Source organism: Chiloscyllium plagiosum, chromosome 2, assembly GCF_004010195.1.
Source record: "Chiloscyllium plagiosum isolate BGI_BamShark_2017 chromosome 2, ASM401019v2, whole genome shotgun sequence".
NCBI classification, from domain to species: Eukaryota; Metazoa; Chordata; class Chondrichthyes; order Orectolobiformes; family Hemiscylliidae; genus Chiloscyllium; species Chiloscyllium plagiosum.
This window is the reverse complement of record NC_057711.1, coordinates 120,469,136-120,497,050: the sequence shown is the minus strand read 5'-3', so window position 1 is coordinate 120,497,050 and position 27,915 is coordinate 120,469,136. Positions and strand designations below refer to the sequence as shown.

The following is a 27,915-nucleotide window of genomic DNA, read 5'->3' as shown; positions in this document are numbered from 1 at the left end:
GGTGACGAGAGGCGAAACCCAGACAGGCAGACAGACGGAGATGAAAAGAAACCGCCCTCCTCACTTTGGGCCACTTCACTTTCCTCTAATTCCGACTAAGAAAATCTAATACCTCTTTTTTTTCAGCGCCTGAGTGCCTTTCGCGGACTAAAGCGTTTGGCGAGGCGCTGCCGAGCTAACTGAGCTTTTCAGTCTCTTGTGAAAAAAAAATCCCTCTCGAATGACAGCCCGAAAGCGGAGTCTCTGCAACCGGAGCCAGAAGCAGATCCAGAGGCTGTCCCAGAGCCGGGGCAGGAGGCAGGTCGAGCCGTGTTGGCTGCAGAGTTTAGGAGCTGCACTCGAATCTGAGCCACAGAAACAAACCTGCAGGATTCACATCGACTGAAAGCAGAACAGTCCCTGGAGCCAGGGCGAACTCGCCTCTCTCTCCTCCTCACCTCTCCCCTTTTCACCCCAAAGTTTGCTGTCAGACATTTCAAATCCGACATCTGTCCACAGACTTTCATTTGAAAAAAAAACTTTTTAAATTCTCTCGTGAAACCGTCTCTTCTCAGATAGGGAAAAAAAAGTCACTGAGACCTCAGACCCGGACACCATGCAGAAATGGTAAATATTTTTCCTTGATTGATTGATTTTTCTTTTTATTGGAATTACTGATCTGATTCCTGGAAGTTGTTACTCGTGCCGATGTGTCACAAAAAGTTTGTTCAAAGTTTCTGCCAATGACGCCCCTCTCAATAAGCGAGGCCTATTTCTTTAAAGGATGTTTTGGGGTTCGGGTGATATTTGAGGGAGGGAGGGAGTCGGTGGTGGTGGACGAATCTCTCCCTGAGGCTCAATAATTTTTTTTTGCTAATTTCCGATTTTGATAATGTGTCTTTTTTTAAAAAGTAGCAAGGTGCTAAGTATCTGTACCTTTGTCTGTGTGTGTGTGTGAGAGAGAGAGAGAGATAGTGTGTTTGTGACAGTGCTAAAGTTAATGTTATTTACCCCGTCCCCGTCCCCCCCACACATTCACTTTTCTGGACGGTTTGTTAGTTTTTCCTTGACTCCCTTTATTCCAAGAGTTATGAGGTATATAATGAGCATTAAACAGGAGATGCATTGATTGCATCTGTAAGATCTTGCTGATGTTTCTGCTATTCTGTTAATGTGCCATGTCCAATGTCAGTGATCAAAGCCATTGGTGAAGTGAAGGAGATCTCTAATTGTCATGTGGAGGCAGCTGAGGAGTATCACTTGCACTCATGTGTCACTTTTTCTTTCTCTCCCTATGTACAGTTTATAAGGTTTAGTTTGTTGTAAAGTTTGGTTTGCCTCCTTCCTGGAGAGGCAGCTGATTGCTTTTCATTCTGTCTGACAGAAGACCCTTACAGGACAACAGAGAACATTTTGTTTTTTTGATAACTGTTCAACCACCCCTTGTGAAATGTTTCTGCCTGCTGGGTACTCTGTGAATGTGTGTCTGTTGCTTAACACAACATTTTGCCTTAATGGCGGTTCCTGTCAAAGATGTTTCATGCCTCTGTAAGTGGTGGAGTTGAGAATGCCAATTTGCATTCCACCGGTGTCACTTGATTACTTTTATCTGTGTAGCTTCGAGACTAGCTCAGACCTACCATTTCATCTTGGCATATCACGAGTGGTTGGTGTGTCATCTTTGGAAATTCAGGCTGTTTTAGACACAAGAAAAAAAAATCGCTTTCATGTTGCAGCCACAGTCTCTTGCTAACTTGTCAGCAGCAGGAGGATGTGATTCACAGAGACCCAGAAGAATGGAGTGAGAGGCAGGTTGAGTAGTTCAATAAGCCAGTGGACAGGTAATGTGTGACATCCCATGAGGGTTTGAGTTAATGAAGAACAGGTTTGCTTTTCTCTCCACGCTGACCTGACTCTTTCCCCATGGTTCATTTTTTCATTTGATCTTACCCCAGCAAATTGATCTGCTTTTTTTTCTCCTCCACTATTACATGAGGGAGAAGAGATAGCACTGTAGCTAAACTACTTCTCTTCTACCTTTGTCAGACCTAGAGCATTTAACAGTCACAGCAAAAGAAAAAAGGCTTTCTAATATTCTTTCACCAACCTTGCAGTCTGTTATTATGCATTAGCTTCCATGCAGTCACTGATGCTGGATTACAATACACAGTCACTGAAGAACAAAATTTCACATGGATGTCAGAGTAACTTGCCCATCCTTAGCAATACAGCCTATTAAAAGCTTAATTTGTAAATATTTCCAGCTGTTAGAAAGGCAAGATCCAGCAGATTACTCTTTCAAAATAAGAAGTGTCCATTTTGAAACAGACTAACTGTAGAGCCTTTAAGATATGTATTGAATTGGAAGAGCAGTGACTACTTTCTAAATAGTTTCAGAACAATTGTTTCAAATTAAATAACTACGAATTGGTGGATGGGAAATTATTGAGGCAGTAAAAGTGGTTAGTAAATGATGAGGATGATACTTAGATGGGAAGTTATCCATTTGTATATAATGTAATTGATTGCACAAGAAGTGTCACAACTTAAATCACAAAGGTAAAATAATATTGTGCCACTTCAATTTTGTTCACCATCTACATAGATTTATTTTGAAAACATCCCAGATTAGGTGCAATTTTATAGAGAAAATACATCAGGGACATTATATTTTATGGCAATGTTCCAAATTATGGATCTGGATAGTATGACTGAAACGTTGAAAGGAAGTACTGTTGTGCTGAATTCAATATATAATTCTGAATTGTGGTAAAAATCCAGGCAACATGTTTCTTCAAATAAATATATCTGTTGTTCAAGTTGAACCTGAAATTCTTTAGATCCTTGCTCATTGTAGTCAATATTATCCATTTTTGTTGATTATTTTAAGATTATAAAGGTTCTGTTTGAGTAATGTGTTACATAACTGACTTATTCATCTATATGGATAATACAATAACAACAATTCAAATGCTCCTTATTGACTATGAAGCCATATACAAAGAGTTTAGAATACATGAAACTTATAAGGGCATTTCATTTGAAATATCTTCAAATCATTTGCTGTCAATACCTTATTTGTTTCACATAACCAATAATACTAGTTTAGAAGTTTGGAGAAAATTCTTACATCTTCACCATCACACACTGGCCAAGTGAATTCAGGACTTCCTTCCAGAATCTTGTTGGAAATCTTGTTCCAGTTGGAAACGTCTAGTTGTGAGTTGCACTAAAATGTTGTGTATTCCAAAACATGTGTAACAAAATAGGCTATCTGTTGTTAACACCTTTTTGAGATTTGCAGTTAATCCTGAAGTTTTGAGAGATAAATGTAAATGCCAATCATTGCCTCAAAGGTGGTTGTCATGATTTATTTCATTAACAAAAAACAGATATTCAGCCTGGTAAGTATAACATGGAACTATTTTGCTGACAGGAGTGTAGAATTTGCAATGATTTGCTGTGCCTTGACAAGCTATGTACTGTACAGTGAATAAAGTGTCCAATCTTCAATTTTAAAGGACAGAATAGATAAATTACGTGTTTTAAAATTGAGAGCATTCAGCTAGTAGGTTGTGAATGTGACTAAATGAAACTAAACAATTTTGCAGAAAATCCCATCATGCTAACATTAAAAAGTCAAACAATTGCTGTTAATCTGAAGACTATACATGCTAATCAGCATAACATCTTTTAAAATAAAGAAACTCTATTGTGACCAAACCAGCCCAGAAATGAAGGTAACTGTGAAACCTTGTTAGCTTGTAATCAGTTATCTTGATTTTGAGTATCAGAACCTATCTTTAATACTGACAACTCCAGAAAGAAGCTAGTCAATATAGATTGCTTCAAAAGCAAGTTCATAGTGTTTTAAGCTTCTGAGTTTGACAATGTTAAAAATGTCTGTTTAATTATACAATAATTGTTTTGAATTAACCAGTTTTGCTTCTGAACACTTAGTGACTTTTTCTGAGTATTAATGTGAAGAAACAGAGCATTTTGTATTCTAGTGTGCAAGCAAATTGGAGTTCTGTCAAAAGAAGAACAGATAAATTGAAGAGGTTTTATTATAATTATGAAATATAAACTGGAAAGGAATAGACCACAAGTTTTAGTCCATGAATACTAGAATAAATAAAGCTTATACCAGCTATAAGGTACTTTTAACAGTTTAATGTGCCAAAAGTACTATTTTTGCTAGCTCTTCAGAAAAAAGAAACACTTTTTGGTCCAGCTGCAGTGAATTTGAAGTCCATGCCTGTTCATAATGGACCAGGCAAGTGCTCAGTTTGCTCTGTGCAAGAGCTCTACTGCATTAGTTTTTGAAGACAATTGAAATGAAAGTTAAACAACACCAGCATTTTGCATCAAAATACTGACTTTTTTTCAAATTTAAATTTGAAAACTAGCCCCTATTGCCAGTTCCAATGCCAACCAAGCATCCCTTGTTTGAACCAGATTATGATTTAGTACAGAGATTTAGACCAAAAATAAATCTTTTTAGGCCATGCATGACATCATGAGCAGTGGCCAAAGTCCTATATATTGTTAAGTATTATTACATACATGATGGTATAAGATTGCCAAAGTTTATACTTGTTACATTTGATCTTTGAAGTGGAGTGGAATTTTCCACTCCCTTGATTACTGTGACCAATAGAGAGAAATGTGGGAAAATATAGCAAAAATGAAAATATCAGACTCTCAATTTCAAGAAATAGTTTTCCCCTTACATTTTGAAGAATGAGTTCAGTTTCTCACCAATGATTGATGAACACCTTATTTTAATGCATTTGCAGCACATTAACAGCCCAACTCCTCTAATTTCTATGCAGCTTCCAATTCTCTAATCCTTGCCTGAGAAACTAGACAGTGACTGTTCCCAATGTAAAGTCAGAATGGCAATCTGGCAGCAGCAACTCACTGCTTGATTCTCTAGGCCTCATTCTACTTGGTCTCCAAAAATCATCCCTGCATTCTCCACAAGCCCTGTTCTCCACATTTCATCTTTGGAAGTCGGCATCAGAAAACCAGTGTCAGACCTGCTCTCAGACCAACTCAAACATCAATTCAGCCCCTCAGGACTTCACTTCAGTGCTCAGGGATATCTACAACTTGCATGCTCCTGCCAGATCATTCTGTATATAGGGACACATGGATCTTGCACACCTGCATAAGAACACTCTTATGGCTCTTAACTTCATTTCTTAGCACTCACACACTTCACGCTTGCCTGGAAGCTCTCAACATATGTGTTTTGCATTGTTTTCTAGTGCAGAGGAAGAGACAGCTTGTGAAGATATATATTTTAAAACAGTCAAGAGAGTTGATATGCTGCTGCATAGTACAGCAATGTCTCATTGATTGGTGGACCAATTATTCCTGCCATGAGATGATTGTGCAGTTATTTCACTGTCCTGAGGCCAGGACCAGCACCAAATAACCCTTTATTTACTATGACACTAGCTGTGACCAGTTAACTCCAAGGCAATCCTGAACTGAGGAGACTGTAATCTCCTAGTTATATTGGTCAGCCAAGGCTTGCCTCGTTGGCCCAGGTTAACAACCCCTTGTAGTTAATGTGGTCAACCTGATCTGAATCGCTACAGACAGATGAGTATAACAGAATTGGATGGAATAACACTTCATGGTGATGCAGAAAACAAGGTTAGGTGTGCTCAATGATTGAGCAGGATGTGATGAGGGCAGGAAGAGTTAGTCGTATGGAAGGATGATGTGGGTGAGAGCTATTGAGTGGATAAGATCCATGAAATAGTGAGAGTTGTAGTCCATGAGCCTTGGTGAACAGTGTGTACAGGTGCAGAGTTAGAATGAATGGTGGCCTTGGGAGTAGATAGTGACACTTCCATTATGGAGTAGGATTGTTAATCTTCTTCCTATACTCCTGTGCATTGCATTTAACCTGGAACACTGTACTGACCAAGATGGCTATCTTTGTCCAGAATGGCTGCATCTGATGACATGGCCTCCTTTGTTGGTAAGCATGATATGATTAGAATCAGACAATTAGAATTATTGTCACATGTACTCAAGTACAGAGGTACAGGAGTACAATGAAAAGTGAATAATGTCACCATTCTTCAACGCTGTCTTAGGTCCAAAAGCCCAAATTGAAAAACAAACCATCTTAGATACAAAAAGCACAGTGTATGTCCACAATCATAGAGCAGCTCCTGGCTTGAACACTGGAATGTTCTCTTGTTGCACATCTCAAGTAATAGGATACTATAGCTACTAGTTGTATAAGAAGGCTTCATTAATGTCCCCATTCTCAATGATGATGATGATGCCCAGCATATCAGTGCAGGAGGTGAGAGGGAAGAATTCACAACAAACTTCAGCCAGAAGTACCAAGTCAAGGAATCATCCTAACCTGGTCCCACAGGTATGCAGCTTCCTAGGTACCAGTGGTCAGCCAATTCGATTCATTCCTCATGAAATAGCTGAAGGCACTGGTTATTCCAAAGTCTATGGGCCCTGACACCATTCTGGCAATAGCATTGAAGACTTGTGCTCCAGAACTAGCCATTGCTCTAAGCCAAGCAGTTCCAGAACAGCAACAATATTGGCATCGACCTAAAATAATTGAAAATATCCAAGTATGTCTTATTCACAAAATCAGGTCAAATCTAACTCAAACATTACTACTTCATCAGTCTAATCACAAACATCAGTAAAGCGATGGAAGATGTCATCAACAATGCTCTCAAACAGTACTTACTTAGCAGGTATTGGCACCCCGTTTCAATTTAGCCAGGACCACTGAGCTCCTGATTTAATTAAAGCTTTGGTTCAAATATAGGCAATGAGATGAAACCCAGAGGTGAGGTGAGAGTGACTGCCCTTGATATCAAGGCCACATTTGACTGAGTGTGATACCAAGGTATCCTAGCAAAACTGGAATCAGTGGGTATCAGGGGCAAAATCCGCCCTGATTGGAATTGTAACTGGAACATAAGATTCATATGGTTGTTGGAGGTTGGTCATCTCAGCTCCTGAACATTTCTGCAGGAGTACCTCAGTGTAGTGTCCTAGGCCCAACCATCTTCAGCTGCTTCATCAATTACCTTGAATCCATCCTAAAGTCTGAGACAGAGATATTTGTCAATGATTACACGATGTTCAACATCATTAGTGACTCCTCAGATGCTGGAGCAGTTCAAGCCCAAATGCAGCAAGACCTGATTTGGGTGGAAAAGTGGCAAGTAACATTTGTGCCACAAAGAATTCGTGTAATGACCATCTTCAAGAAGAGGCAATCTAACCATTGGTCCTTGAAATTTGTGGTGTTACCGTCATAATCCTTCATTGTCTACTTTCTGGGGTTACGATTGACCAGAAATTGAATTGGACTAGCCAAATAAATACAGTGGCTACAAGACCAGATCAAATGCTAGGTATCCTACAATGCATAACTCACTTCCTGACTCCCCAAATCCTGTCCATCATCCAAGAGGCATAAGTCAGGAGTGTGATTGAATACTCCCACTTGCCTTGAAGACTGCAGCTCTAACAACACACAAGAAGCTTGATGCCATCCATGAAAAAGCAGCCTAGTTGATTGGCACCATGCCCACAAACATCACTCCCTCCACCACCATGTGACCATCTGGAGGTTCCAGTACAGAAATTTACCAAGGCTCCATGAGGCCTTATGATCATAAAGCATTGGAGCAGAAGTAGACCATTCAGTCTGTCGGATCTGTTCCACCATTCAATGAGATCTTGGCTGATCTGAAAGTCCTCATTTGCAGTTTCCTGTCTTGTCCTCATTTTTTTGATTCACTTCCCGATTAAAATAATTGGTTAATCTCAGCCTTGAATATACTTAATGACCCAGCCTCAACAGCCATCAGTTGGAAAGAATATCACAGATTCACAAAACTTGGAGGAAATTCCTTCTCATCTCTGTCTTAAAAATGCAGCTCTTTATTCTGAGATTATGCCTTCTGGTGTTAAGCTCTCCAACAGGGCAGGTAACCTTTCTGTATTTAACCTGTAAAGTTCTTTAAGAATCTTACATGTTTTAATAAGGTTGCCATTCATTTTTCTAAACTCCAATGAGTACAGATGAAACTTACTCAACCTCTCCTCATAAGACAGTCCATCCTGGTATTAGCCTGATGACCTTCCCTGAATTGCCTTCGATGGCTGTATATCTTCGTTGAGATAAAAGGCCTGAAACTGTTCACAGTACTCCTATATTCAATGCACTGTCTGATAAAGACAGGCATATTCTATCTACTTGTGACTCCACTTTCAAGGAAGTGCAAGGTCTCTTTTTTTTTTTAATAACACCCCCCAGGACCTTCCCATTAAGTGTGTATGTCCTGTCCTGATTTGGCTTTCCAAAATGTAGCACCTCACATTGACCTAAATTAAATTCCATCTGCCACTCCTCAGTGCATTGGCCCATCTGATCAAGATCCCATTGTACTCTGAGGTCCACTATGCCTCCAACTTCTGTCATCTGCAAGTTTTACTTCCTATGTTCACACCCAAATCATTCATATAAATGATGTAAGCAGTGGACCCAACACTGATCCTTGTGGCACACCACTGGTCACTGCTACTTCCTTTGACATCATAGTATGGATCTCATCAGGTTCAGGAAATTTATCAGTCTCCTTAGACTTCATTTTCCAATCCCAAGTCCATTTCTGTTGAAATGGCAAGGGCAGTAGATACATGGGAATGTCACCATCTGTATGAGTCCTTGCAAATCACTCACCAATCTGACTTTGACATGTTTCACTGTTCTTTCAGTGTTGCTCAGTTAAAATTGTGGAAATCTCTTCCTAATGGCATTGTGGGTGTACCCACAGCACATGGATTTTAGTGGTACAAGTAGATAGGTCATTACCACCTTCTTAAGGACAACTAGGGACTGGCAATAAATGCTGACCAGCGCATGAGGTCCAAATCCCATGAATGCATATCAAAAAAATGTAATGCAATCAAGAGCAGAAGATTGCATGAGTAATTCATCATGAGCTATGGCAGACTGGGTGCCATGAATCAATCTGAGAAAACATTTGGCCCAAAAGTGAGGAAATCTTGCTCATAATGTCTATTCTGTATCTCTCCATCACTTAATAAAATGCTTATCCTTTTGTGACGGACATTTTTTCATGAAAAAAGCAAGCTTTGAAAATGAGCTCCTGACGTAGCTTTAAATATGCTAGCAGGTGTGACAGAGTAGGAAAAGTATGTATAGATTCAGCAATCACTGTGAAATACCTACATAAGCCGCTTAACAACATAATTTGTTCACAGTTGGGTATAATAATACCTAATGCTGTATTTCCACAGGCTCTTGTTGAATTAAGATCAGTTACATGTTACCTTTGTAAAAGGACAGTATTTGAAGCTATGGGAAAGCAGTTACACAATTTTATGTGAATATTGTATTTTTTTATCATCTTTCCTATTTAGTGCAATATCCAGCTTGATTTTATGTCAAATCACATCCTTCATAATTCCTTAATTAAGATATCTTCTGTCATAATAAACCTGCATTTTCTCAAATACGTGGGCTCCCATTTAGTTTAAAATAGAGACACTGATGCTGATCAATCAGCCATATGCTTATTCATTCCAGAGTTTAACAAATATGGATATAAATGAATTAATGGAACTTGCATTTGAGGACATGATATACCCGTATCCATTCTGAGATCATGTTTCAAAAATGGTCAGTGCGACCAGATTGGAAGTGGAACAATTTGATGATTGCTTTCTGCATTTAACAACCCAAATTGCCTCATTTTGGCCCAGCCTGGAAGGTAAGAGTCTGGATGGCAGTTTGATTTTGTGCCATGAGTGTGGAGTCATGGTCATTAGGCTGGCCCACTGGATTGCAGTGACTGAATAAGACAGATTCCATTTTCATTAGACAAGATTTCAGGATTTTTATTGGTGCTTTGGGATAGCTTCCAGCCAGTCCATTCATCTATTTCTGCCAAAACTGCAAAGCAGACGCCTTGACTGCTACAATGTGTTCAGCTGAATGTTTTGTCATCTGGAGGCACATCCGATGATGCAATATAATCTAAACTCAGTCATTTCGAACACATTCATTAATTATGATTTTCATCAAGTAATACAGACAAAAGCATTATGGTGTACTATATGCATGCAAAACAAGTCCATGAAGGTTAGAGAGAAGAAGTCAAAACTGTCCAGATATTGATTTCAGCAATAACTCTCTGAATTCTGTTTCTGAATCCCAGTTCTCCCACCATTTATTTTTTTATCCTTTCTTGCTTTACAAAAATAGAAATTGAAGGAGGGTACTTAGCTTCATAGGTCCATGCTGCCAGTTATGAAAACCATGCATAATCTCTGTTCTATTATTATATAATCACTTTTGCTCCAGATCCTTTTATACCTTTCTTGAACAAAAATCAATCAATCTCAAACTTAAAATTAACAATTGATCTAGTTTCAATTGACATGGGAGATGATAATTCCAAATTTCCATTATCTTTTGTTTGTTACCTTACTTCACTCCATGAAGACCATAGCTCTAATTCTCGATGATGTCCCCAAGCCATGGATTCCAGAAGTAATGGAGATAGTTTCCTTTCATCAAGCCTCTTTGCTCCCCTTAATACCTTTGAAATATTACCTCTTATTCTTCTAACCAACACTAGTTTGTGTAATATGTCTGTGTAATTTAACTCTTCTAATCTGGCAAATATATGCTGCATTGCCTTCAAGACCAATATATCCTTCCCAAGCTGTGGAGCCCAGAACTGTCCACAAGTGTGGTCAACCAGGGCTTTGAATGGCAGAACTATGTCCTCCAATTGCTTGTATTTTGTTATTCTCTATACAGATACCGGTATCCCATTTAAGATATTTGATCTGTTTCTGCATCTGTTCATATTTTCATACACTAAGTATGAAGATCCCTAAGCTTTCTGGGCCTGCACTGTTTCTAGTTTTTCATATCTTTGAAATGTGCCTGATTCTCTCCTTATTGTGTTCAAAGTGGATGATCACACAATTACATATATGAGGATCCATTTGCCAAAATTTACATACTCTGTTAATATCTGTAATATTATTATGTTTCTAGCTGCACTGCTTATCTGTGTCATTGACAAATTTTGGACATCCAAATTTTGACCACCTGAGTTTTTAAATAAGTGAATAGTTGAGGTTCCAATAAAATCACATATGCCATTTAGAATACCTGTCCATTATCCCAAATCCTGTTGGCCATCAATCAATATTTCTAAACTAGTGAATAAGTTTCCTTTAATGCCATGAGCTTCAACATTTAGCAACATTCTTTAATGAATAATTTATCCAGTGCTTGCTGGAAGTCCATGCAACTAATATCCATAGATATTCCCCATTCTCATACATCATGAAATTCAAGCCAATTCATCAGACTTGATCATTTACAAATCCATATTGGCTCCGTCTGATTAGTTGAAAAGTTTCAAGATATTCAATCATCCTAGCCTCAGTTACAGACTCTGGTAACTTCACAACAATAGATTTTAGTGTAACAGGTCTACAATTCTGTGGTTTTCCCTCTCATTCTTATAAATGGCAGTGGCACAAAAAGAATGCAATTGAAAGGAATATTTCCTGAATCAAGGGAAATTTAGAAGATTATAGTTTGGGTGTGTATAATGTTCTCACCTACCTCTTTTAAAAACTTTAGTGTAGTTTTATTGCTCTTTTAGTGATCCCTTTGTAAACACACACTATTTCTGCCAATCTCCAGCTTTGCTTTTCCTAAATTCTGAAAGCAACACATCTTTCTTTTTCAAGTTCACTGCTTGGCTTTTATTGTTTTTGTGTTGTAAAATGGTTCATTTGTACAAAATAATGAAAAACTGCCAAGACAAGTGCTGTTGTACACTCTCCAAGAAGCAATATAATCAACAGATTTCTTCCTTTTCTCAATTTTTGCAGCAAAAAACTGGGCCATGTCAACAGTTTCAGCCTGTTGAATTGGCAAAAGCAAATGGATTTTTTTTTTGGTCATTTTTTTCCCTTATTTGCACTATGTTGTCACTGACAGGCATAGCTATAAATCAGAATTTAGTTATGTTAAAGTGTCAAACGTGTTGAGAAGAGGTAAATCATATTACTAATAGGCGGGTTTTAAAACATTAGAAATATGTGCCCTTTCAAAGAAAAACTGTGATGAGAGAAAGTTTATTTTTTCAGATCTACAGTTAATCATATTTTAATCACAGTTATAGAGAGTGTGTAATCATGTACTTTTCTCATTCTGCCAATAAAACTTCTTGAAAATCAAACAAACTTATATGACCAGAATTTTAAATAAATAAATGCATTTTAAAAATCAATTATTTTGTACTGATTATCAATTCAAGTTTTCAGATTAGGCATAAGCTGAATTCTTGCTGCTTTGTCAGTTGTATATTTCCTCTCTTCACATAAGAATTCTTGCTTGCGCTGTTGTACCATAATGCCATTTCTCACATCAGCACTTTCATGATCAGTAAAGGTTCAAACTACAAAAGAGTTTCGGATAACGGATTGAGCCTTACACAAAATCACTTTCCCTATGGCCCAGCCATCACAATTAGAAGAGCTTTATCTCTCCAATATTGTACAACAGTGGTGAAATCACTCTGCAATAAACAATAGCCCCATCCTGTTCCTGAACAGAAGTTTTAAAACAGATCACTTTGTAATTCTTATGCCTTTGACCCATTTTCATTGCAGGTCTATATTTGCTGACTTTAATTCCTATCTCTGAGGAAAATTCCTCCAACTTCATTCCTTCAGTTCCCATAGCAGCCAATTTTTAAAGAAAAGTCATTGACAGTGATGTTGAGTAGAGGGCCAGCGTTTAATGCCCCCTCCTAATTGTGTGCAGGGTCCTTGAACCACTGCAGAAAATATGGTGTAGGTGTACCTGCAGAACTATAAAGGGACCTATATATAGTTCCATGTCTGGTGGTGTGAGACTTAGAAGGGAATTTGGAGGTGGTGATGTTCCAATTTCTTGTTGCCTTTATCCTGAAATTCAGTGCAGATACTGTTGAGGTACTATATTTGGAAAATTGGGCACATGAACCCCTACCCTACTATTCTTGTAGTGCAACATTCTGAAACTCTGAATACTATTGGCTTTTCAACAGAAATGCCAGTTCTATTGTTTAAAAGTTGGCCTTAAAAACAGCAATCAGCTTTTGATCAAGGTATTTAATTTTATTATTTTTAACTGTGATTGGATGTGTTTAGTCTGGGTGATTTCTGCATTTCCAGTCTTGTGTTACGTACACATTACAATAAATGACTGGTATGTGTCTTCCAACCAGTCATTTGCCTATACAGCCTGAAGTCAGTGTATTGGGAGCATGCTTTTAGATTACATAGAACTTTACAGCACAGATACAGGTCATTAGATCCAATTGGTGTTTACACAAATCTCCTCCTCCAACTTAACTTCATCTCACCTCATTAATATACTTTGTTCCATTCATTTTTGCCTAATACTCTTTGCTTCTCTTTGAATATATATTGACACTCTTAACATTGAACAATTGCACATGAAGGCTTTTGCAGTCATACTTTGTAAAAAGTGAGAATTCTAAAGAATTTATCAGTTTAATCCAGCAACCTAGTTTTCTATTTCATTTCATTGAGAACTTTGATGAAGAGGTGATATATTGTACACGACGTAGTTAAAATGAGTAGGAGAGAATAAGTGTTCATGAAGAAGTGATGATTAGATGATACCAGCCATGGATTTAAAAACCTGAAATACTGGTAAATCTGACTGAGTTCAGGGAGTGTGATTCTTTTGAAGTCTTGATAGGAATTAAAATAGAAGATTTCAACTAATGAATACATAAATCAAGAAAGTTTTCGAGATACAGGAGCGAAAGGACAGAAGCCAGCATTTTAAGAAGTTAAGAGATGTTTAAGAGAATTGGAAGATTTGACAAAGGGGAAAATCTCATGAAACTAGCTTCAAGTTGACTATTTAAACAAGCATTATATGCTCATGCCATCATGCCTCTATTGCCTATACTAATGTGTGAGCATGTTTTTCTTTATGCCTTGAATGTGTGAACATGACAGATAAATTGAAAGCTGGTTACTTCTAAAGTGTCTTGTAACATATTTCACACTACGATTACACAATAAAGTCCAGTGCTATCTTGCAATGTCTGTATCAAAACCACTTTCTTTGGACTATACCACCAAGCTGACACTGCCTGATGTCCCATCTCCCCAAGGCGAATGCTCAACAGAAGCAGCAACAAGCAAATGATCACACCTTTAACTTAATACTTTTGTACGAACATACTTCAGTGAAACAAAAACACAATTCTCCTTTCAAAAAGACAAGGTAGTAATACTGTGTGTTGTCAGGATATTTCTGTTATTATCTGACATCCTGAAATTGACAAATAGGTGAAATGTATGCTTATGTATTTCAGGATAAAATAAAATTTTCAAATGGTAACAAAACATGAAAATTGTATAATAAATAAACATTCATTGAATTAAAAATAAAACCTGAAGACTAATGTGTTTGACTTATATATGATTTCCAAGATTAGTTTTACATGAAAGGATGGATTGAAATATACATTTTTGTTGCATTCTGGTTTTGTCATGACTCTGTGTTTATGACCTAATCTGCTGAAATATCTATCCTGGTGTTTCTTTTTCTGTGACCAGACATGTGTAGAATTACAAAAGCGACTGTGTGCAGCAAGCTGTTTTAAATATTGTGCCTCGGTTATTCACTGTCCTCACCCTGTTTGAGCCAAGAGATCTCAGCTCAGCATCTGTGGATTACCAAAGCAGCTCTTTATTGTACCTCTTGTCAGTTATTCCTATTCATTTAACCTTTCATTAGTATCTGTGTTGCTTCACTGTCTGGGAAGCCAGGCACAAAGCAAAGACTCACTGTCACAGTTATTAGATTCCTTGGTTACATCTCAGCAACCATAAAAGAAATGGGTCAACACTGTTGTTGAGCACACCACATTCCTGGGGTGGTGTTCTTCTGTGTATGTCAGGGACATGTGCCACATGTTGATAGGGCATCCTAGGGATAAGTGCACAACATGGGGCTAGGCTGAGGCCATGAATAGGAGCTTCGTAGGAGTTTTTGCAAAGGCAAATGATCTGTGCAGGAATTTTAGTTAAAAGGCTGCTAAGATGTGCTGTCTTATAACGTTGCCAAGATTGTCTGTGAGGTACTTGTCAATCACACCACTTTATGCCAGAGCTGCAACATGACTGTTTGAGAGAAACTGAGTTTTAGATAATGTCAGGAAAATATTAATTTTAATTTTTATGCAGTGGCAGACTTTTGCTGAGAAGAGTGCAATCATCGACTATTTCTGACACTGATTATTACACAGCATGGTCAGAGGCATTATACAAACTTAGTATGTAATATATAATTCACATTATTTATCAATGCCAAGAGAATATTCTATTGAAAAATTAATAGTTTTTATAGTTTGGTTATCGTATTCATATGTACAGCAAGTCATGGTTTAAACCTTTTCTCGAAATTATCGTGATTAAAGCCAAAATTGAATACAATTTTAAAATGTTGTAACAAGTAAAAGAAATATTTGCCAAAGCTATGTATTATTGAATTGTTTTTAGATTCCAGTTATTCCAGTTCTCCTTATATTACCTGAATGGAATACCATGCAATGAGAAGGAATTCACTCATCAGAAGAGAATTCTGCATGACTGGTCTCAGATTTACAAAGCAAAATTGTTTTGTCAAACCAAATAAATTATATTAACCCACAGAGAGCAATATTGCATGATATTTCAGATAGCTGAAAGTTGTTGAATAAGTCGATGTTACTCTAAAGCTATCTGATGGAGAATCTTTGTGACAGACTGTCAACTTGAGAGAGGCAAGGAAAGACTCACTATATAAAATATGAGATAAATGAATGGATAAATTACTCCTTGTGACAGCTTTATTGGCTCATGAAAACTTTCTCTAAGATTCAAATTATCCAATCAATTGGTGAGCTTTTGGATTCGAGTGAGTTGATTGTATTTAGGGCCTTTCAGAAACCTACCGTCTGGGTAAGTTGTTTCAAAGTTAAGTACCATAATGAAACATAGTTATTATACTGTTAACTGCAAACGTTCACCAAATAACAATGATTTGGGAAAGTGAGACATTACATTAACTGGCGGAGTTGATTGTGCTATGGCTTACTGCCTGATGATACCAACATGGTTCTGTGATCTGGTTCAGTGAGGATGGACAATAAGCTGCACAGTACACAGAGTATATTACAATATCTAAGCTTTATTCAAACCCATGCTCAAATGTTGTTTTTCTATCATTCATTGTCCAGAAAGGATTGAATATTTGTTTCTGAAATAATTGACACAATTAGCATGTTATAAGAGATGAGGATTGAGCATCCATCAATGATTATGTTGCATAAAAGGCCCATGGAACCTTGAGTAAAGCATCACAAGTACTACGTAATTGTTCCCAAGCTTACAAAGCAAAACTGCATCAGACGTGAGAGATGTACAAAACTAGAAAATTGTCATAAAGCAAAAACACCAAACCACATTATTTATTTATTTATTGAGGCACATGTAATTAATCAACTTTGTAGTTCTCCTGAATAATGAAAATATCCTTTGAGAATATAACATTGTAATTTTAAGCTTGTTGTTTTTGCAATTACACGCCTACTTCTCTGTGCTAGAAGTTGCTACCTTTATGTTGACATGAGTGTTCTCCTAGTGAATGTTATATAAGGGTTTGAAAAATTAATATCTGGGACAGTATGTGTAGTGCCTCCTACTGTGATACAAGAGATTACATTAGACTGTGATTCGAAGAATCATCATAGTTCCAGTTCAGATTGTCATACCTTGTATGGTAGTTTACAGTTCCTTAATATCTAAGAAACAAGTTGTTGTTCAAACGTACTGAAGGCTCAGTAATCTGTCTTAGCTATACTGTTCAAATGTGAAACATTATCACAGCCGTGAAGGATGCAGGAAACTTTGAAAAACAACTTTAAAGAAGATTTGAAAGTCAGATTTGGAAAAGAAAATGTCACCAAAATTACAGTATTTGGTTAGAGGCAGTGAAGAACTTCTAGGTTGCTCCATAGATGAAATGGACCTACACAGAGTCGGAAATAAACTTTCAAAGACACTCCTATTGCACCACAGAGGAATGGTGGTCACTAAAGAAAATTCCAATCCACTGATCTCAGGCTTCGAATGAGAGAGCTGAGCAACAATCGAGGATCTGGTCAGCATCTCAACCAGGAACAAAAAAATGAATTTAACAGTCAACTACGTAGGCAGTGCATTTTCCAGCTCCATATAAAAGAACAACTTATAATAAAACTAACAAGAAATCTGCTCCAAGGGAACTTTGTATATGTTCAGCATGTCACAAACACTTTACAGTCAATGCGGTATTTTTGAAGTGCTGTCATTGTTGTTATGTAAAAAGCACAGCAGCCAATCTTTTCACAACATAGTCATAATAGCCAGATCATCTGTTCTTATGCCAGTGGTTAAGCGATACAGCTCAACTTAGTGCTGCACTTAGCAATGCTGTGCAACAGGTGATTTAACTGAACTTGCTTCCTCAGAGTGCCACCCCTTCAGCCTTAGCTGTTGAGATGGCTTGGGGAACTTGAGTTTTCATCCTCCAGTGGAATATTAGAAGGGAATGTGCTCTAAATTGCCAATGTACCAAGTTCAACCAAAAGCTGTAATGAGAAACATTGTCAATAAGTGTCACAAACTAAGAATGTGTGAAATTTTTGTGCTTAAGTATTTGATTTGCTGTGTGTGTGTGACCTTATTGAACAGGTATGTCTCATTGTAAGCCTTTGTTCACAAGAATGATAGAATATTGACATTTATATAATATATATGTTGGCTGGACTTGTCACCAAACTTTCAAATTGTTCAGATTTTGCTGATTTGAATTTTAAAAATTATGCCTACCAAGGAGAGAGATGGCAGTACTTGGAATGAGGATTGTTGCTTTCCTGGAATTTTCAAATAAAAAAACGTCAGCGTAAAGTTTCTTCTATTTTAACATCCTAGTAGATCCTTTCACTGAGTGGGTAGGGCCTTTGCCTCTGAGCTGGAAGCTGTGGATTCTAATCTCACTCATGGATTTATTTGTCTTGACAGAGTTCATCAGTTTGTTAATCAGTCTGTTAATCCTTCCATCATTTCACTATTATTCCCTAACGGGGGAAAGTATTCTGAAGGTATGAAGCAAATACATCCTACCCTCAGCAGAGAACACAGACACATGTCAGATACATTAGTGACATTTAAGCAACTCTTGGATAGGTACATGGATAATAGTAAAATGAAAGGTGTATGGGTTAGTTTGATCTTAGAGTAGGACAAAAGATCAGCACAACATCAAGAGCTGAAGGTTCTCTACTGTACTGTTCTATGTTCTAACACAGGAAATGGAGGAAACCATCACACCTCTCAAGCCTGTTCCACCAGTCAATGAAATCATGGTTGATCTGTCACCTACTTCCATATATCTGTCTTTTTCTCCCCCAAACTTTGGTTCATAAAAATCTGACAGCCTATTTTAGAATGAACAACTGACCTTCAACTGCCATTTGTGGAAGGGAATCCCAGAATTCATTATCCTTTACATGAAGAGTGTTTCTAATTACAGTCATGAAAAGTCTAGTACTATTTTTTAGACAATGCTACATTGTCCCTCGGCACAGACGCAGCAGAATTAGTTCTTCCTGATCTATCTTGCTTGTTTTCCTAAATATCTTGAACACTTGTATTAAAATTACAATTTCAACTGCTAAGTTCCAGTCTGTATTAATTTGTTCTTGAGTCTAAGTATAATTCTGACAAATCTATGCTGCACCTCTTGCAAGACAAAAGTATCTGTCTTCAGATGTGATGCCAGAAATATTCATAATATTCTAGGTGTAAACTAACTGAGATTTTGTATTGTAGAAGTAAGGTTTCAAATCCTCAAATAAAAGCAGACTACTGTGGGTATTGGACATCAACCTTACAATAGCCTTTGGATTATGTCTGTGCCTATTCATGACTTTTAATATGCTGCATTCTTGATTCCAAAATCTCTTTGGATCTTGACTCATAGCTTTTCACCATTTAAAACTGCTTTGTTTTAGCCTTTTTAGATCCAAAGTGGATGACCTCAAATTTGAATTACATTTGATCACTTGATCAACAGTAGCTCTTTTAAAATTGTATGTTTCCATCCACGATGCTTCTAATCTCCCCCATATATGTCATTAGCAAATTTGATCTTTCTATCCAAGCATTTAAATTGCCAATTAATTTGGTGATTAATTGATTCCTCAAGACAGATTCTTGTGGGATACCACTTGGCATTTCATTGCACCTCTTGTAATCTCTACTCTCTGCCGCTTAGCCAATTTTCTCTCTAGGTCACTAATTTCCTTTCATTTCCACATCCATCTTTCTTTCATAGTCAATTTCTTATGCCCTCATGAGGGAGATTGATTAGTTTCCTTGGTTGGATGGCTGGTTAGCAATACAGAGTGATGCCAACAGCCTAGGTTAATTCCTACTGAGGTCACTATGAAGGTCCTACCTTCTCAACTTTGTACCTCACCTAAGGTGTGGTGAACTTTAGGTCAAATCATTGCCAGTTGTCTTTGTCTAATGAGAAAGTAGCCCTCTGGGGAATTTGATGACTTTACCTTTTTGTTTTTTTTGAGAGACTTTATCCAGCACCTTCTGGAAGTCCATATAAATAATATCCATTGACAATCCCTGCTCACTCGTCTAGTTACCTCCTCAAAATAATTGATTATGATCATCAAGAATGATTTATCCTTTACAAATCCGTACCAGCTGTGTCAAACCAGTTCAAGGTGTTCAGTCACCTTTTCCTTAACTATGGTCTCTAATAATTTCTCAACATCAGATTTTAAATGAACAAATCTGTAATTTGCCAAATTTCCTCTCTTACTATCTTAAAATAGCAGAGTGGTATACACAGTTTTCAAATCTAATGGAATGGCTACTGTTACAATCATCATGAGGGAACCACAAAGCAGATTAACTAAATATGTAGAATGATCCTAATGAATAAATTACTAATAAAGATTTCATGTTTTGTAACTTTAACATGCATCAAAGCCAATGTAAATTAAACATGAAGTGACAGGCAAATGGTATTGCAAATAAAAACACATATTTCAAATAGCCCATACAACAAAGATACACAAGCACCCTACATCATGTCTGCAACCATATGGCAGTATATAACTATATATTTCTGCCATATACTGTTTTTTATTCACGCATCCTATCTGACTCTAGCTTCGTCCTTCAAGTTTCACAGGTTTCACAGCATGTCACAGTTCTATGAATGTCTCACTCTTGGTTTATAACAAGTCTGATGGCTTAGCCTTCCTGAGTTCCTTTTCCACTGACCATCAAACAATACCCTGACTCTGGGTTTGGCCATTTATATAAATACCAAGCTCAGTGGTATCTTTACACAGCATTCCAGGTTTTGAAATTTTATTTTATAAGGAATTTGCTTTCTCTCCTGACACAAATTCTCTTTATGCCTTTATCTGCTTCCTCTTTGTACCTGCATCTCTGCACCGATTGCTTACAGCCTCTAACTCATCTATTTGTGGTTTTCATTCATGTCTGCTAGCTACTTGGCTTCTTTCTTAACTTTCTTCATGTTGGTGCTGCTTCCAGGTCAAGTGTGCCCAGTCACATGGACATGTATTTTCTAAGATCCCCCAAAAAATTAAAATCATTAAATCTTAAAAATCATTATAAGAATGTTTAACAAATAATTACAGATTCCACAGACATGTTAAATAAATTACATCTTTTTCCCTGTATTGCCTCTCAATCATACCCATGAGAACACTAAAATATTGTGTTTAGGACAGCTGCAATGTTGTCACTTCCTCCCTCTAAAATCTATTGCACCAATATTGTTACCTCTCTGAGTATATTGAACTTAGTGTTGAATTGTGTACATCCTACAAAAAGTGAATTAACTATAATTTTACATAGGCCTTGACAATGAGCAGAGTCAAGACATTTTCTCAACAACAGATAAGCTGGTAACCAGTTCTGTCTGTACTTCACAATATCCAAAATTAATTGACGTTTCAGTCTCAATTATATTAATGTTTAATAAATTACTGTTAATTACACCAGTTGAGGTTTATTCAGTCACTCTGTTTCTCTACCTTCACTCCCTCCACCCAAAATTCTAACCCATTGTTTACAGACTGATGCTTTATGTGACATTGTGAAAGATTGCGAAAAGAAAACCCTTAGGATTTGAATCTGTATGAGATACCATTAGTGCTGTCAGGTTTTAGATAAGTGAAGGTGCAGGTTTTCAAGTGCACTGTGCTTCTGAAGGTATATTTCACTCTCTAGATGTCATACAATTGTGGTGGTGTTTGTTCGGAAATATACATTAAAACTTGTTTGTCCATCCTTATGTCATAACTAATTACATGGCATGCACTTTACTTTCCAGTCTTTGGAGAATCGGACCTACCACAGAGTAGGTTATTGCTTTGTAATATTTGTCTTGATGACATCCTGCCTAAATAGAAAGTTGCCACCATGTGACAACATGAAATGATAAACAGACATTAAAACAATGAACACACATCAACCTTATTTATCTTTCATCAGATTTAGGCAGTGAAGAGCATGGTTTAGAGAAATCATCTTTGTGGGATTTTTGGTGTCAATTCCAAACTTGTACACACAATTTACACCACAATGTTCAACCAGGGTGTCAATGCACTGTTTTTTTTTAAATTGATGCTCTTGATGCAGCTGCAATATCTGCCCTGATCCCAGAACCTTGGCAATGAACAGACTCTCATTCTTGCTTTTATTTTGCAGTTATGTTCAGGCAGTTTCAGTTCCCCAGCTGAAAGAATGTAAAATGTTACGTTGTTGAGCTTGTATAAAACCTTTGCTTCATGCTTAGGGCAGTCACAAAGAGGAACGACTAATGTGTACCAGCATGCATGAAGCTATCTTGGTTTTGTCCATGCATGCAGAGGGGAGTCTTCACCAAAATGATTTTAGGGGAAGGCTCAACTTATTATGATAGGATCAGTGACTTTATTCACAATGTGGAGCCTGTCTGGGGCACAGCATGGAGAGGTTGATTTAGGATAGTTCCACACATGGCAACTGTGCCTGTCAGAAATAAAACCCAGCAACTGTGATTTACAATGTCTGAAGTGTGCCTTTTGTTTACATTGATGCTGTTATAGCATTGACATATTGTTGGTGAGGAGCTGTGATTGCCACTTGTTTCAGCATGCAGCAGAATGCTGTTTGTCTTTGCAATGGCCAAGGTGTCTGGTTCAGTGGGTTAACGCATGCCCATTGTACATAATCGAGTGATAGAGCTAGGAGCTTCCCTGCAGATCGAATTTCCAATCCATGTGTAAATTGTTCTAGGTGATCCAGGTACTGTGGAAATTGGAAAGTAGGTTTGTTTAATATGTGTATATCCCATAAAGTAGTTAATGGCCAACATTGGTTGAAGGAGTCAATGTTTTACTGTTGCCAAGTTAATGTTACAGAGATATGAATAAAATGTAATAGTATATAAAAATAATGTAGCAGGACATGTCTAAGGATGAATTGGATTTCCTTCCCCACTTTTACCTAACAGATTGGATTAGACTAAATTAGATTGAAGGGTATTTTACTTCATTAAAATAAGTGATGCAATACTGGGGAATAGAGTACTTTTGCACATTTGGCACCTAGTGTTAACATCAAGAACATTCAGCTCAGTTATAACATGCCAGCTGCACAATAAAACTCCCTGTGCTCTGCCCAGCAATGTGTCTTTCCTCAGTCTCTGAGCAGCACTACCTACACCACCAGTGCGAACTTTTCCATTTCACACACCACTCATCCTTATGGCCTGTTTGAATGAAATTGCCAACTTGAGCTGAATTATAAGCAGTTATGTGCTCTAAATCAGATCCCTTAGGAACTGGATCCAGACTTTCCAAATTCATTTCACATGGGTCCATTATTGCCAGAACAAACTCTCTTCCTATCAGTTTGAGCTGGATTCTAACCAAGGCTGTGGAAGTGACTGTGCACAGTAGACCAACCCACTGAAACTAGCAAGCTACCCTGCGAGAGATGGTTTTTAATTTTGATCATGGACACCACTGAGGCAGATATGAGACACGTCCATCAAATTGAGGTCCTGCAAACAACAAGGGACCTGCTGTCAGAAGCAGAATACTCCTTGCTCAGTTGGGAAGGGAGTCTGTGATTGTTTGCCTCAGGGTCTAGCAATCTCCAAAGTTAATTCTATCACAAATTCCAACATTTAAGAAAACTGAGTTTCACCTGTGAATTTATTCATAACATGCAGCAATGTACAGCACTTGAAAAATCTTAAATTTGGCTTCCCCTTATTTACTTCCTCCTGATTTACCTAATTTTCTCTCCTACACTTTTCAATTTTGATGGCATTCCATTTTTGGGACTCAATACAATTAAACACACAGAGCTAGACTGCATTGGCAATGACCACATCTCATTACCAGCAGAACCACGAAGGTTACTAATCTAATTCAAAGTGTGTAGCACAAAATAAGAGGCTGTTTTTAAAAATCCAGGTGCATAATTGTTAGTCTGACTTAGATTGTCAACATAGTGTCAAGTGTCTGGTGCTGCAAAAGCACAGCAGGACAGGCAGCATCCAAGGACAAGGAGAATCAACATTGCAGGCATAAGCCCTTCATCAGGAATGAGGCTTGTGGGCCGGGGGGCTGAGAGATAAATGGGTGGGAGTGGATCTGGGGGGAAGGTTGCTGAAAATACAATAGGTAAATGAAGGTGTGGGAGAAGATGATAGACAGGAGGATGGAGCAGATAGATGGGAAAAATGATGGACACATCAAGAGGGTGATGTCAGTTGGAGTCTTGGGACTGGGATATGGTGGGGGGGAGGGGAAATGAGGAAATTGGTGAAATCCACATTGATCCCCTGTGGTTGCAGGGTCCCAAGGCATGAATATGAGGCATGCTTCCTCCAGGTGTTGGGTGGTTAGGGTTTGGCATTGGTGGAGGTGCAGGACCTGCATGTCCTTCATGGAATTGGGGTGGGGAGGGGAGCAGAATTGAAGTGTTCAGCCATGGGGTGGTGGGGTTGGTTGGTGCGGGTGTCCTAAAGATGTTCTCTGAAACGATCTGCAAGTTGGCATCCTGTCTGCCCGATGTAGAGGAGACCACATCAGGTGGAACGGATACAGTAGATGACATTGGTGGAAGTACAGGTAAATTTCTGTCAGAGGTCAGAGGTAGTAGAAAGTGCTGGGAATGGGGTGTGGGTTGGTGGGGGGGGCATGGATCTGACGAGGGATTCACGGAGAGAATGTTCTCTTCAAAATGCTGATGGAGTTGGGGGGAAATATGTCCCTAGTGGTGAGGTCCATTTGTAGGTGCCCAAAACGTCGGTTCTCCTGCTCCTCGGATGCTGCCTGACTCGCTGTGCTTTTCCAGCAGCACACTCTTGACTCTAATCTCCAGCATCTGCAATCCTCATTTTCTCCTAAAGAATGGTGTCAAGTGAAACAAGTGACAAAGTGAGTGCTTTATACTATTTGTTGAGAAACTATTAAAGAGGTGTTTGTGATCACAGAATCATATGATTGCAATGTTCGCAGCATAAAAAGATGCCATTTTGCTCATGTGCCTCTGCTGGTTCTCTAAAGGTGCATTTCACCAAGTTTCATTCCCTTACCTGCCTTCTTCAAATACCCCTGTACATTCCCCATTTTCAGATTATATTAGAGATTGAGCCATAGCATTGAACACTTAAAGGGGTGCTTCATAGAATGGGGACAGGCTTAGAAAACTCTAAGTTAACATTTGAAATCTTTAACTACTCTGAACTAAAGTAATTGTGTGATTACTGACTCTCCTCATCCTATTTTACAATCTCATCATTCTAATCCTTGGTATTGGAGTTGTCCATTTAAAAGTGTACTGTGGGCTCATACTGGGAATGGGGGCAATGGAGTGGTGAAATTAGACTGCCTTCAACTTTTACAATTACTTGTACAATTAAGTACACTCATCAAGGATTGGAAATTATTTGTCTTTTCACAGTGGAGCGTTTGCATGCTTTTCACGCCTTCTCCCTGCTCTGAATATTGATTGTTGGAAATTCCCTCTTCTGTTCAGAGTTCACAAAATATGGACCTTAATTGTTCAATGTTTTATTCCATATACCATGTTGCATCAGACCCTTCCAAGTCATATATTTTATTTCACCTGAAACATTGAGATCCTGAGAGCAATGTTACACCACTGTTTATGAATTGAACTCGTGTTAAGATATTGAGACAGAAGAATAATTTGCTTGGAGATTAGTCAGGTAATTATCTCTATTATCTATGATCAAAGACCCCAGGGTCAAAAGTCCTGAACAGAGTGCAGCAGCTTTCATTGCAGGTAACACCACCTGGAGTGGTGGTTATCAACAATGCATCCAGGGATGCCCAGGATCAGCAATCCCACCCAGGAGAGGCCCAGGATCAGCAATGCACCCGGGCCATTGGCAAGTGAGAGTGGAGGTGGGGATGTGGGAAGGATTTTGGAAGAATGGGGAGATGGGAGGGGTGGCTCAGTGGGCCCCCCCTTCCCCCAATGCCAAGTCCTTCCATTAGGTGCTGAGTGACTGACAACAAGAAAACTCCCATTTCACCCTGAGAGCTTGTGAATTTGCTTTTAGGGTTCCCTACGTTTATTTCACTGTACAGGACCTTCAGTACTGAAACACTGAAATCAGTTCAGCTGTTATTCACTGAGTTCAGAATAGTTTGTGGCAGGAGATTTCTTTAATTGTTCACATCAGAATATTTGATTCACAAGATTCTTTCAGTGCCATTTCCTTTTAACTGTATGAAAAAATAACATGCCATTATCCTGATACCACTGTCATATTTCAACTGTATCTCAGAAAGATCACAAGAAGTAGCTCATGTTACCGTCTAGAAATGTTATGTAGGATTCAGAATAATGGGGAGCATAGACTCACTAAATCTCTAATTAGGCTTCATGTAGCAAAATGCCTGGCCGAGTCTCGGAGGATAGCAGATGTAATAATACTAAACACTATGCAGCAACACCATATAAGAACTTGTGATATTAAATTAATCTTACAGTGGGTGGGCTGGAAGCTTTGAAAGTCTCAGCATTTTGTAGGGGGCCTTATGGTCAGTAAAAATTCAGTGTATTCTAATTGAGGATTAATGTCATAGCCAATTGTATGTGGGCTGTACTGTATAGTAAAACAGGCCATTCAGTCCATCTGGTTTATGCTGGTGTTTACAATCCATGTGAGCCCACCCTCTCCTCCAACCCTCTTCATCTCACCATATGTAGATATCCTTCTCATCCTTTCTCCATTACTTGTTGGTCCAGTTTTCTTTTAAATGTGGATATATTATTCAAACACTGCCGTTTGGGAGCAAGTTCCACAATCTCACTGCTCTCTGAACAAAGAATTTTCTCCTGAGTTTCCTATTGTCTGTTTTATATTGAAGGCCCCAAGTTTTAGACTCAACACAATTGCTTAGGTCCAGACCAGAATTTAATGCAGGGTAGATCCGATCAAGGACAGTAGTGGGAGACTGTGTATTGAGTCGGAAGAGATAGGTGAGGTCTTGAATGAGTACTTTTCTTCAGTATTTACAAACGAGTGGGACCGTATTGTTGAAGAGGAGAGTGTGAAAGGGACTGGTAAGCTAGAAGAGATACTTGTTAGGAAGGAAGATGTGTTGGGCATTTTGAACAACTTGAGGATAGATAAGTCCCCGGGCCTGACGGGATATATCCTAGGATTATGTGGGAAGCAAGAGAGGAAATTGCAGAGCCGCTGGCAATGATCTTTTCGTCTTCACTCTCAATGGGGGTGGTACCAGGGGACTGGAGAATGGCGAATGTTGTGCCCCTGTTCAAAAAAGGGAATAGAGACTGAGGGATAGGATTTATGAGTATCTGGAAAGCCACTGCTTGATTAGGGACAGCCAGCACCGATTTGTGAAGGGTAGGTCTTGCCTTACAAGTCTTATTGAATTCTTTGAGGAGGTGACCAAGCATGTGGATGAGGGTAGAGCAGTGGATGTAATGTACATGGATTTTAGTAAGGCATTTGAGAAGGTTCCCCATGGTAGGCTTATGCGGAAAGTCAGGAGGCATGGGATAGAGGGAAATTTGACCAGTTGGATAGAAAACTGGCTAACCGGTCGAAGTCAGACAGTGGTGGTAGATGGTAAATATTCAGCCTGGAGCCCAGTTACAAGTGGAGTTTGCAGGGATCAGTTCTGGGTCCTCTGCTGTTTGTAATTTTTATTAATGACTTGGAAGAGGGAGTCGAAGGGTGGGTCAGTAAATTTGCAGATGATACGAAGATTGGTGGAGTTGTGGATAGTGAGAAGGGCTGTTGTCGGTTGCAAAGAGACTTAGATGTGATGCAGAGCTGGGCTGAGGAGTGGCAGATGGAGTTCAACCCTGTTAAGTGTGAGGTTGTCCACTTTGGAAGGACAAATAAGAATGCGGAATACAGGGTTAACGGTAGGGTTCTTAGTAAGGTGGAGGAGCAGAGGGATCTTGGGGTCTATGTTCATAGATCTTTGAAAGTTGCCACTCAGGTGGATAGAGCTTGTAAGAAGGCCTATGGTGTATTAGCGTTCATTAGCAGAGGGATTGAATTCAAGAGTCGTGAAGTGATGTTGCAGCTGTACAGGACCTTGGTTAGGCCACATTTGGGAAAGATGTGGAAACTTTGGAGAGGGTGCAGTGAAGATTTACCAGGATGTTGCCTGGAATGGAGAATAGGTCGTA

General features: G+C 38.5%; 1 protein-coding gene across 3 annotated transcripts in view; it reads left to right on the top strand.

Annotated features, from left to right (window-relative positions):
* The first annotated feature begins 516 nt into the window (after positions 1-516).
* bnc2 (basonuclin 2) overlaps positions 517-27,915 on the top strand; it is a 519,175-nt gene continuing 491,776 nt past the window's right edge. The window contains exon 1 of one of the 3 annotated variants that reach the window (XM_043717596.1): positions 517-606. In XM_043717596.1, coding sequence (XP_043573531.1) covers positions 596-606 — 11 coding nt within the window. In that variant the 5' untranslated portion in view covers positions 517-595. The remainder of the gene's footprint in view (positions 607-27,915) is intronic. The other 2 variants (XM_043717632.1, XM_043717569.1) reach the window with 2 other exon arrangements.